The sequence below is a fragment of the Balaenoptera musculus genome, chromosome 5 (genome assembly GCF_009873245.2).
Source record: "Balaenoptera musculus isolate JJ_BM4_2016_0621 chromosome 5, mBalMus1.pri.v3, whole genome shotgun sequence".
NCBI classification, from domain to species: domain Eukaryota; kingdom Metazoa; phylum Chordata; class Mammalia; order Artiodactyla; family Balaenopteridae; genus Balaenoptera; species Balaenoptera musculus.
Genome location: NC_045789.1, coordinates 46067780 through 46080365, shown reverse-complemented (window position 1 = coordinate 46080365; position 12586 = coordinate 46067780). Strand labels below are relative to the sequence as shown.

At 41.4% G+C, this 12586-nt stretch overlaps 1 protein-coding gene across 3 annotated transcripts in view; it reads left to right on the top strand.

Annotated features, from left to right (window-relative positions):
- The window catches only part of ANXA3 (annexin A3), a 56145-nt gene that overhangs the window by 36815 nt on the left and 6744 nt on the right, over nucleotides 1-12586 (top strand). For all 3 annotated transcript variants that reach the window (XM_036853453.1, XM_036853454.1, XM_036853455.1), the window contains 4 exons: nucleotides 1649-1728; nucleotides 5705-5761; nucleotides 6114-6207; nucleotides 7884-7979. In XM_036853453.1, coding sequence (XP_036709348.1) covers nucleotides 1649-1728; nucleotides 5705-5761; nucleotides 6114-6207; nucleotides 7884-7979 — 327 coding nt within the window. The remainder of the gene's footprint in view (nucleotides 1-1648; nucleotides 1729-5704; nucleotides 5762-6113; nucleotides 6208-7883; nucleotides 7980-12586) is intronic.

Below are 12586 nucleotides of genomic sequence, written 5' to 3'. Positions count from 1 at the left end.
GAGAGATGTAACAATAACGTGACTATTAGGGAAAGTGATGCCTACTAAATGTTATTATTACTTAGATAAATAATCTGTCTTTATAGTGGATTTTGTTTACTTGAATTGCTCTGGAGAATTATAGATTTCATAAAAAGAGACTTATTAAAATCACGCTGGAAGAATTTCTCTCTCAACACAGTTCTTGCTATTAGATAATCTCACATCACTTTCTATAGTTGTCTTTTACTGATTTGAAAGGACAAGCTTTCATATGACTAATTTTATAGTGGTCTTGAGGGTCATGCAGGTGGAGTTCAAAGAGCCACCTGGTGTCAGCTGCGTCCAGGTATACAGTGGCTCGAAGGGTGGAGCAGAACAGAGATTTAAAATTCAGTGGACACTGCACATCACAGGCTATGCAAAAGGAGCTACAACTATTCAGTACTAAAATGTGCAAACACACAGTTGGCATTTGTTATGGGGAAACAGTATGTTTTCGGGAAGCTTTCTTACTTTTGAGAGCTATCAAATAACACATTCTAACTGTATGCATTAAGATTAGGGTTAGAGTCAATAAAACAGAAAAATAACAGTGGTTTAAATAAGATAAACATTTATTGATCTCATATGTAGAAGCAGTCTGGAGATAGACAATTCTAGGACTGGCATGACAGCGCCTCAGAACTTTCAGGAACCCAGGCCCCTTCCTGCTTATTTTTATGCCATCGCTCAGATATAGTCCTGCATAGACCAAGATGGCTGCCCAAGCTCCAGTGATCAATCTACACACCAGGCAGTAGGATGGAGTAAGGGACTAAGATTGGCATGAGCCTTCATTAAGGAGATTTCCCAGCAATGTCACGTAGGTCTGCCTACGTTTCATTGCCAAGAGGAGAGCTGAGAATGTGGTCTTTAAGCTGTGTACATTATATCTTGCTTAAGGCCAGGGTTCTATTCCTATGGAAGGCGGACATAATAGAAATTGGAAGGCAAACTAACAGCTTGCCCATCCTAGCTTTCTCACTATACCTTCCTTAGTGCCTTTGTCAGATAAAATGAACCATGACTTGATCCAGAATGGCAGTTGTTTCTGTTCTTGTGCATCTATCACACCACACACTACAGTAATAGTTACAAGAAGAATGTATCCATATCAGAAGAGCACTAAAAATTTTTTTAAAAAAAGAAGAGGGCTTCCCTGGTGGCGCAGTGGTTGAGAATCTGCCTGCCAATGCAGGGGACACGGGTTCGCGCCCTGGTCTGGGAAGATCCCACATGCCGCGGAGCGACTAAGCCCGTGAGCCACAGCTGCTGAGCCTGCGCGTCTGGAGCCTGTGCTCCGCAACAAGAGAGGCTGCGATAGTGAGAGGCTCGCGCACCGCGATGAAGAACGGCCCCCACTTGCCGCAACTGGAGAAAGCCCTCACACAGAAACGAAGACCCAACACAGCCATAAATAAATAAATAAATAAAATATTAAAAAAAAAAAAAAATGAATAAATAAATTTATAAAAAAAAAAAAAAAAAAAAAAAAAAAAAAGAAGAAACAAGATTTATTTTATCAGGTACTCATTCCTTGCCAATGTTGACATTTTAAGCTTTTCTGTGTTTTATAATAATATTTTTTAGTTCATCAAGGCTTAATTTCATTCTTATCTGGTTTCAGTGTATAAGAAGAGTCTTGGAGATGAAATTAGTTCTGAAACATCTGGTGACTTCCGGAAAGCTCTGTTGACTTTGGCAGATGTAAGGTTTTATTTTTTACTTTTGAAGTCCCCAATAAGCTGCATGCTCAATAATAGTTTCTAGGGTGTTTGAAAATAACCAAAGTGAGACGATGAGATTGCAGTTTTCCTTTTGAAATTATTTGTTCATCTTACATTTGCATTGCCACCACGCAGTATAATATTTAACCATCCTCATAAAGGTATAACATAGTGATGCAACCAAAAAATCTTGTTTTGGTCAGTATATGGATTAAACGTATTTTGATCAGGTTTCATAATACATTAGATGTTCTGCATGTTCATCTGGAAGAAAAATAATTGTTCATTTCCATTATGTCTTCATTTTTAAGAACATGTTGATTTTCTTCTGGACTCGAAAGAATATATATTTCTTTTGGTGGCACTTAAACTAAGTAGGAAGCATGATACAGATGAATTATCTTCAGAGATGGGTATATCAGTCTCAGGATTAAAAAAATGTGGCTTGCTGGAACTGCATCCTTGCCCCCTTTGGAAGAGCTGCTAAGCCATTCATCACCATGTGACCAAATGAGACCACACCTTGCCGTCTCTTTTTAGGAGGCTCTTGGTTTTATAAAAAAGGCGGTGAGGTCAAGGATGAGATAGAGTCATAGGTGTGTGTAAGAGAGGAAATGATTTAAGCCCCATCTCAACAGCCTCTTTCAGCTGATTTACGCAGCCCTTAACGTGTGAGAAAATCCCAGCAACCATCCCAGCCTGAGGGTTGAAGCAGCACTTGGCAAAGTGAGGCATTATGCCACTAAGGAACAGTTTATCCTAATTATGGTTCCAGTTGTTTCCAGTGGTGACAACCTTATGACGTTTGAACCTACAAACCCAAACTGATGAGGTATCGCTGCAAACATACGATCCCACAGGTCTGTACTCATAAGTGCAGATCTGCTTGTGTGCGCGTGAGCACACACGCCCCCAGAAGGCAGTGGAGAGCAAGGCTTCTGGGAAGGGTTTCAGAATAAGACCTGGAGTCTTGTGCTCCTCTGCTGCCTGCTAGCTTTATACGCTGAGACGAGTTACTTTAAGTCAAGCCTCAAAGCCTTCATTTCACATCTGTACAGTTAAAATAATAACAGTACCAGCCTCAGAGCGTGTTGTGAAGATTAAGAGAGAAAGAGTGTGAAATACTTAGCACAGAGAAAGTTATCAATACGTGGTGGTGCTGGCTTATTGTAATTAATACCAGTGATCATCAGCATTTTTATTATTGGAGCAGAATGAATGATGAAAGGAGGACAAGAAGACAGCAAACTAGGGATAACTAGTTAGAGCAGAGTAGCAGCAGCACTGAAAGAAACCGAGAAAATAAATCATGCAAAAATCAGGCAGGCCGGGGCTTCCCTGGTGGCGCAGGGGTTAAGAATCTGCCTGCTAGTGCAGGGGACATGGGTTCAAGCCCTGGTTCGGGAGGATCCCGCATGCCGCGGAGCAACTAAGCCCTTGCACCGCAACTACTGAGCCTACGCTCTAGAGCCCATGAGCTACAACTACTGAAGCCCGTGTGCCACAGCTACTGAAGCCCGTGTGCCACAGCTACTGAAGCCTGTGTGCCTAGAGCTCATGCTCCACAACAAGAGAAGCCACCACAATAAGAAGCCCGTGCACCGCAAGGAAGAGTAGCCCCCGCTCGCCGCAACTAGAGAAAGCCCGCGTGCAGCAATGAACACCCAACGCAGCCAAAAATAAATAAATTAAATAAATAAATTTAAAAAGAAAAAAAAAAGAGTGGTTTAAAAAAAAAATCAGGCAGGCGTACGAAGACCTAATGTTTGCAAATAGGAACAAATGCATTTTTAAAATTTTTATTTATTATTTATTTATTTATATTGAAGTATAGTTGCTCTACAATATTATATGTTACAGGTGTACAATATAGTGATTCACACTATTTAAAGGTTATACTCCATTTATAGTTATCATAAAATATTGGCTATATTCCCTGTGTTGTACAATATATCCTTAGAGCGTGTTTTGTTTTTTTTTTTTTAATCTATGACTCATTTTATTTATTTATTTATTTATTTTTGGCTGTGTTGGGTCTTCGTTTCTGTGCAAGGGTTTTCTCCAGTTGCGGAGAGCGGGGGCCACTCTTCATCGCATTGCGCGGGCCTCTCACTGTCGCGGCCTCTCTTGTTGCGGAGCACAGGCTCCAGACGCGCAGGCTCAGCAATTGTGGCTCATGGGCCTAGTTGCTCCGCAGCATGTGGGATCTTCCCAGACCAAGGCTCGAACCCGTGTCCCCTGCATTAGCAGGCAGACTCTCAACCACTGCACCACCAGGGAAGCCCTAGAGCGTGTTTTATACCTGATAGTTTGTACCTCTGACTCCCCTACTCCTATAATGCCCCTCCCCCCTTCCCTCTCCCTGCTGGTAACCACTGGTTTGGAACAAATGCATTTTTTAAAGTATTATAGCCAAATGTTTCATTCACCTATAATTTGCAAAATAATTCAGGCAATCTTCTTTTCCTTCTCTGTCTCCCCTCTTGCTATAATGTGCTGAATTATTTGTGTACAAGCACACGCACTTAGCCACAGAGCCTTCAACAGTAGAGTTAGTGGGGAATCTTTGAGGTTTTGGTTTATTTTAATAGACTTTATTTTTTAGAGCAGTTTTAGATTTGCAGAAAAATGCAGCAGAAACTACAGAGAGCTCCCATATGCCCCTCCTCCCCCCTCACAGTGACCCCTGTTGTTAACATCTGCACTAGTGTGGTACATTGGTTATAGTTGATGAATGAATTAGATGATGAATGAATGATAAAAGAATTAGATGATGAATTAGCTGATGAATGAATGAACTGACACATTATTATTAACTAAAGTCCATAGTTTACATTAGGACTCACTCTTCGTGTTATACATTCTATGGGTTTTGACAAACGTGTAATGTCTTGTGTCCACCATTACAGTATCATACAGAATGGTTTTACTGCCCTAAAAATCATCTGTGCTCCAGCTATTCATCCCTCTCTTTCTCCCTCTGAACGCCTGGTAACCAGTGATCTCTTTATCTCTATAGTTTTGCCTTTTCCAGACTGTCCTATAGTTGGAATCATACAGTATGCAGGCTTTTCAGACTGCCCCTTTTCATGGCTTGATAACTCATTTCCTTTTTGTCACTGAGTACTATTGCATTGTATGGATATACCACAGTTTATTCACCTGTTGAAGGGCAGCTTGGTTGCTTCCAAGTTTTGGCAATTATGAACAAAATCTTCTGTAAACATTCATGTCAAAGTTTTTGTGTGGACATTAGATTTCACCTTATTTGGGTAAGTATCAAGGAGCACAATTGCTGGGTCGTATGGTAAAAGTATGTTTAGTTTTGTAAGAAATTGCCGAACTGTCTTCCAAAGAGGCTGTCCCATTTTGCATTTCCAACAGCAAGGAATGAGATTTCCTGTTGCTCCACATCCCTGCCAGCATTTGGTGTTGTCAGTGTTTAGAATTTTATCCATTCTAATTGATGTGTGAGTGTATTGTTTTAATTTTCAGTTCTCTCATGGCATATGACATTGAGCCTCTTTTCATGTGCTTTCTTGCCATCTGTGTATCTGATGTCTATTCAGATATTCTGCCCATTTTTAATTGGGTTGTTCGTTATCTTATTGTTGGGGTTTAAGAGTTCTTTATGTTTTAGATACAAGTTCTGTATCAGATATGTGTTTTCAGATATGTGTTTTCATATAATTTTCTCCCAGTGTGTGGCTTGTCTTTTGATTCCATTAAGACATTTGAGTTTTCAGGGGAGGAAACTGCGGCTCAGAAAACTGTGTGATTTGCTACAGATTTCATAGCTAGTCAGTGCCAGAACGAGAGCCCCAAGCGCCTGATTGTTCTGTGCTGCGGGGTTGCCACTGAAGAAGCAGCTCTAAGATGCCCTGCTGGTTGGAATGCCGAGTGACGGAATTTTTATCTTTAAAAGGATTGCCCTCACTTTTATCTCCCCTGTCTAGGGCAGAAGAGATGAGGGTCTGAAAGTGGATGAGCAGCTGGCGAAAGAGGATGCCCAGGTCGGTAACAGAGCAAAGAAAACATCTCCTTTAACGATTCTCCCTCCTGACTGAGTTCTCACGTCTACGGCACCAGCTGGGGTCATGCTCTCTCCTGTCCTGTCTGGAGGAGAAGCCTGACACCTGGGGATCCACGGACCCCACCTTTCTGCCTTCCCCACTGGTGGATATTATTCCCCTGGCTCCTGCCACACAACTGTCAGATTTCCAATCCACTAAAAGTGAGAGACACGGATTATCGATGATCTCAATGACCTGTAAAATAAACTTGCCCCTCTTCTCATTCCACCTCCTCAGAAAGAGACAGAACTGGGTCTGTGATAACATTTAAGTCTTCTCCCTTGTCCAATAGATTCTCTATAATGCTGGTGAGAACAAATGGGGCACGGATGAAGATACATTCACTGAGATCCTGTGTTTAAGGAGCTTTCCTCAACTGAAGCTGAGTATGGACTCGCATTATAATCCTTTTTTGCGTTGTATTGTTCTTGCAAATATTTCAAGGTTTAACATACACAGTTCTGGGAAATGAAGTTAAAAATCGTGAAGGCTGGCCCATTTTTATGTACAAACATTTCAGGAAACAACCTGGGGGGCCGTGGGGGGGTGGGGATGGATGGCAGGGAGAAGAGAGGAGCAGCTCTCTGGGGTGAGAGCAGAGAGGGGTGTTCCTGTGGGATGGAGAAACCTGACTGCACTGCTTCCAGCCCATCTCTTGCCCAGTTAGCCACTTTCCAGGAAAACCAGTCACTGCGGGTGAGTCTTTGTTAATGCATTAATGCAGATTAACAGTCAGCTTTTTCTGATATGAAGGTAAATGGGGGGGGGGGACTCTTTTTATCAGACCAACTATTACATGGAACAGCTAAGCACCCACCCGTTCACTCATGCATCTCTCTGAGTCATTCTGGAAGCAACGGCACCCAGAAGCCCAGATCTCCACTTATAGGGACATCTGACTGTGGCTTCCCAGTGCTGGTCTAGAGAACAACCACAGTAACGACTAGGCTGAAGCCGAGTTCACGGGAAAATGAGGAAACCTGGGCATTAAAATTTCATCCTTTTTATAAAATAATGGCAATAGTATATTATAGTTGCTTTATTGATGTCTTTATTTGAAAAATAAAAACCAGGGGCTTCCCTGGTGGCGCAGTGGTTGAGAATCTGCCTGCTAATGCAGGGGACACGGGTTCGAGCCCTGGTCTGGGAAGATCCCATATGCCGCGGAGCGACTGGGCCCGTGAGCCACAACCACTGAGCCTGCGCGCCTGGAACCTGTGCTCCGCAACAAGAGAGGCGGCGATAGTGAGAGGCCCGCGCGCCGCGATGAAGAGTGGCCCCCGCTCGCCGCAACTAGAGAGAGCCCTCGCACAGAAACGAAGACCCGACACAGCCAAAAATAAATAAATAAATACATAAAATTTAAAAAAAATAAAAATAAAAAATAAAAAAAAAAAAAATAAATAAAAACCAAACAATCCTAGATCTCTCTCCAAATTTTCTTTTTTTGAAATTCACTTGGAAAAAATATACTTGGTTTACAAAGTATGCCTACGTGCTCGGTGACGTAGGTACAGGTTTTGCTTTTGGGCAAATGTTGATCAAGTACTTTGAATGCCTTCTAGTAAGTATGAAGTAGGCTATGCTGCCTTAGGGAATGATTTACTCAGCACAAAGAAATCGTCATAATTAAGATTTCTTTAGCGGATTTAAAACGTATTTGACTCATGACCACATTATTGTTTCCCAGGTGCTGCTCTAATATAAAAGTAGCCCACCTTACTAGATAAATTATTTATCTTTTAACCGTTCAGGCTATTTTAAATGCTTACAGCCTGGGAATGGGGAGGGAAGCGAGGAGAGAGAGAGAGAGATTGATCATTGAAGAAAATGGCCTATGAAGTTCAGGTTTTATTGTAGATGACATTTTTTTTTTGACATTTTTTAAAAGTAATAAAAAACCAAAAACTTCTGTGCTGAGTTTTTGATGGTTTAAAGGAGTTTTTGAGCTTGCCACTTAATAACTTGATTTGCTGCGTATCAAATCAAAAACCAAAATATATTCAAGTGTGGTCAACTGGGATACTTTAAATATTTTTGTGGTGCTGGTTTTTTTTTTTAGCCTTTGATGAATACAGAAATATCAGCCAGAAGGACATTGAGGACAGCATAAAAGGAGAATTGTCTGGGCATTTTGAAGACTTACTGCTAGCCATAGGTAAGCCCTTGAGTGCTTTATAAACTGAGTTACTTTGCACTTGTTTTCAATACATCTCAAGATTAGCTCTTTTCATCTCAGAATCCTGACTGATTTCATCTTTATGCCCCTCATAGCCCTTGGCACAGTCCACGGTACACACAATATGCTCAACAAATATTGTTAAATGGATGCCGGAAGAAGTTATCTTTTTAGGTCTTCCTTTGCCTTTTAACTCTGTATTTGTCTTGTTACCACGTTTGGATCATAAACTCCTTGAGAGATAAAAATATTACATTCTTCCTGGCATTTTTATGGAGTCTGTTGAAAACACAGACCTAAGCCCATTTGGTAATTCATCGTATTTGGTTATTTTTGGCAGCGGCCTCCCAAAGTTAAACTCAGGTCGGAACTACAGGTCTCCTGCCTCTTGGTGATGCGAACAGGCAATATCAAAAAGAAAATAAGTCACAAACTGAATCCGTTCCTGGAGAGACACGTGGATTAACAAGCAGACAAAAACACGGTTATATAAGCTGATCTGTCTTCTCAATCAGGTCTCTGCAGTCTGTGCTTTTAGGAACCCAAAGAACACCTTGCAAGAAAGATTGCATTCAGAGAAATGAGACACTATTCAAAGACAGGATTCAGTGACCATTCTAGTCAGAGTCAGGCAGTTAAATCTAAGTGCTAGTACACACACAGGATTGTTCAGAATCCTAAACAGCAATCCTAAATTGTTAGGAACAATCCTAAATTGTTCAGAATCCTAAATATCCAATTTGGGGTGGCTATTGGGCTTGCTCCAGGCTGCTTCTCCATTAATGCCAGGGTAGGAGTACCTGTACTCCACACAGCTTGTCATTTCGCCAATGGAAAATCATATCTAACATCCATCATGATCATTAATAGCTTCTACGGTGAGTTAAAGATAGCTGATGTCTAAGGGTAGCCTCTTCCGGAGTGAGCCTCTGATTCATCTTTCAAGTGTTAATTACCACCTCTGGAGGGTGAACTCCCCATTAGGGTGCCCCAAATTGTATGTTTTTTTAATTATTTATTTATTTATTTTTATTTTTGGCTGTGCTGGGTCTTCGTTTCTGTACGAGGGCTTTCTCTAGTTGAGGCAAGCGGGGGCCACTCTTCATCGAGGTGCGCAGGCCTCTCACTATCGCGGCCTCTCTTGTTGCGGAGCGCAGGCTCAGTAGTTGTGGCTCATGGGCTTAGCCGCTCCGCGGCATGTGGGATCTTCCCAGACCAGAGCTCCAACCCGTGTCCCCTGCATTGCAGGCAGATTCTCAACCACTGCACCACCAGGGAAGCCCTCAAATTGTATTTTTAAATAAACACTCATCAGGCACTTACTATATGCTCAGCATTGTGCTAACGTCTTTTCAAATACCAACCCATTTAAGCCACATAACAATCCCATGATAGGGACTATTATTACCCCCATGGCAAACCTGAGGCAGCAGAAGGTTAAGTTCCTTCCCCAAGTTACCCAGGGAAAGTGTGGTAGAGCTGGAATTCTAACCTAGGCACTTGGGCTCCACAGTCTATGCTGTCAACCAACCCCTCCAATGTGCTGCAGCGTAAACAGAGACCGAAACCTGCATATATCACACAGTCCACGCTCAACTATTGATATTTTAAATTGCAGAAAATATCCCAGGGAGCAAGCACTCACTAAAGTCTGGGCCCTGGGCCCCATTCTCAGCGTTTTCTCCACATATGTTATTTCATTTAACTTCTGAGCCTCTCTTCAGTGCCAAGAATAGGACTGTTGATCCAAATGCCGCTTAGAATATATGACTCTGATTGATTTGCTAAAAGATAGGCCAAGAAGGAAAAAAAGCTTCTATGCATCAGGGACTTCCCTCGCAGTCTAGTGGTTAAGACTCTGCACTTCCACTGCAGGGGGAACAGGTTCAATCCCTGTTCGGGGAACTAAGACCCCACAGGCATACAGCGTGGCATGGCCAAGAAAAAAAAAAAAGGAATTAGAGATCAACCTCCATAATTAGCTCTGAGAATATTCCAGTGGCAATGATATAGCCAGTTAATTTTTTCCCATTTCTTTTTTTTAATATTTATTTTATTTGTTTTTTATTTTTTAATTTTTTTGGCTGCATCGGGTCTTAGTTGTGGCACGTGGGATCTTTCGATGTGGTGCGCAGGCCCTTCACTGCGGCGTGCGGGCTTCTCTCTAGTTGTGGTGCGTGGGTTTTCTTTGTCTAGTTGTGGCACACGGGCTCCAGAGGGCATGGGCTCAGTAGTTGCGGCGCGCGGGCTTAGTTGCCCCATGGCATGTGGGATCTTAGTTACCTGACCAGGGATTGAACCCATGTCCCATGCATTGGAAGGCGGATTCTTTACCACTGGACCACCAGGGAAGTCCCTCCATTTCATATTTTAATCTTTACATCAATGTTGCTGCTTTTTACCTTGCCTGCTGTAATATTTGAAAAACTTTGTTGAGATGTACAAATTCTCACTTCATTGAGCTAAGAAGCATTTTTGGAAATAGACATTGAATTATACACTAAATTTGGGCTATAATATACATGATTTTATCAAGTAAAAGAAAGACCTTATAATTTAAAGTTCAAGATATGTCACACTTTCATTTTCTATTTCAGTCTACCATTGGAATACAACAGGTTTTTTTTTTAATCTTTATTGAGATATAACTTAAGTACCATAAAATTCACCCAAAGTGTGCAATTCAGTGCTTTTTAGTGTCTTAACAGAGTTGTGCAACTGTCACCACTATCTAAGTTTAGGATATTTCCATCAGCCCCAAAAGAAACCCTGTGCCCTTTGACAGTCACTCCCCACTCCTCCCCACCCCCCAGCCCCTGGCAACTACCAGTTGACTTTCTGTGTTGATAGATCTGCCTGTCCTGGCTATTTCATATACAGGGAATCTAATACAGCATGTCAACGTATAGCTTTTGACGTGAAAAACCATCTGAGTTCTAACATCTTAGAAATGCATGGTAGGAAGATTGCTAGCTGTCACATCTGGACTTAGATAAGGAGAGGCTTTATTCAAAGAGACTATTTCAATAGGGAGAATAGTTGAGTCTCAGAAATGTACAAGAGTCTGAAAATCAAACAGAAAAAGCTTTTCTTTTATGGGGAGGAGATAAACAGACCTTAGCAGAAACTTTCAAAGGGAAGTTGGACAAGCAAGGGGGCATAATCGTTGGGGGTTGACAGGAAATGTGTCTCGCTGTGTCAGCTGGTTCTCAGGACCAGCTGAAAAGGGGACACGTTCTGCATTTCAGCACCTGCTCAGGTTGGGGGCCAAGCTAGGGTTCAGGGGCCTGTGCGGGGGAGGGGAGAGGCCTGAGTAAATTTTGGTCAAGAGAACACAGAGGGTAAGAAGCGGGCAACTGTGAACCCTGGGTCATCATAATGAACTTCAGTGGACTCCCTGATTTTTAGGAATTTCCCTGAGTTTCCCTGCTGGGGTTGGGTCTTAAAGCAAGCTTCCTTATACTGCATATGCCACCATCTCCCCAAATATTCATGAGGAACAAATCGTGCGTTTAAGAACATAAAGCGGAGAACAAGGTAAAGGGTTATGAAAAGAAAGGATTCTCTGCATTTAGTCTGGGGTGAGGGAGATGATTGAAAAGCTTAATAGGTTAAAAGTGGGCATAAAACTTTCAATCAAATGATTAAGGCTTGCTGAATATAAGTTTGAGAAAAAAATAGGTAATATCAATTTGCATCCTTGATTTCTTCTCAGACAGCTTCAAATTTATAACTGTTTTCATGTTTGTCCCAGATTCCATGTTTCTAATATATTTCTCTTTCTGTTTCCCTTAAATCACTTATACAAAAGGGCTTTTAGCTTTCCTTAAGAGAGTCTGAAAGGCATCATGAGAAAGTCACTATTCTTGTTCTGTTCTCCAAAATTCATTATAAAATTCATTCACTTTTGGTCAGATTCCTACCTAGAGATCAGATTTAAGATGATAAAAATAATTGTGTTGCAATAAATAGATTTATTCCCTACAGACTTTTCTAGTCCTGGCTGTTTTCATTTTACTTAAAGGATAATTAATATGCTTATGTTTTTGCCTATTATCTTTTTCTTATTCTGCTTTACTTGTTATTTCAAAATAAAGAATTGAAAGAGTGTAGTATTTTTTTGATGACTGAATTTAGATTATAGGTGCTGGTTCTAATGTAATTAATCAACCTAGAAATTCTAATCCAGTCATTTAAGAGAAGATCTTTCCATGGAAAAACTGGTTTTAAACTGAGCTGCAGTGCCCCTGCTTACCTAATGAGTTATTTGGAGCAACACCTCTGCAGTCTTTAGACCCAAGCTATTCATCAGTAGTCAAAGATGCTAGAAACGGAGCAACGGTACACCCTAGGGAGTTATCAATGTAAGCGTAGGTGTTGGTGTGTCTGGGATCTGGAAATGAGTCAGCGGCTGTGAGAGTTTCTTTGGCAGGTAATTTTATTTTCCCTGTGGCTAAGGATAATTACTGCGCTAAAGTTCCATGCGAATATGACATTATAAGGCTTTGAAATTCAGGTTAAGCATTCATTCACTCTTTCATTCTAAAGAAAAGCCAGGAGTGGGGAGGAGGAGAGTGGTATGTTTA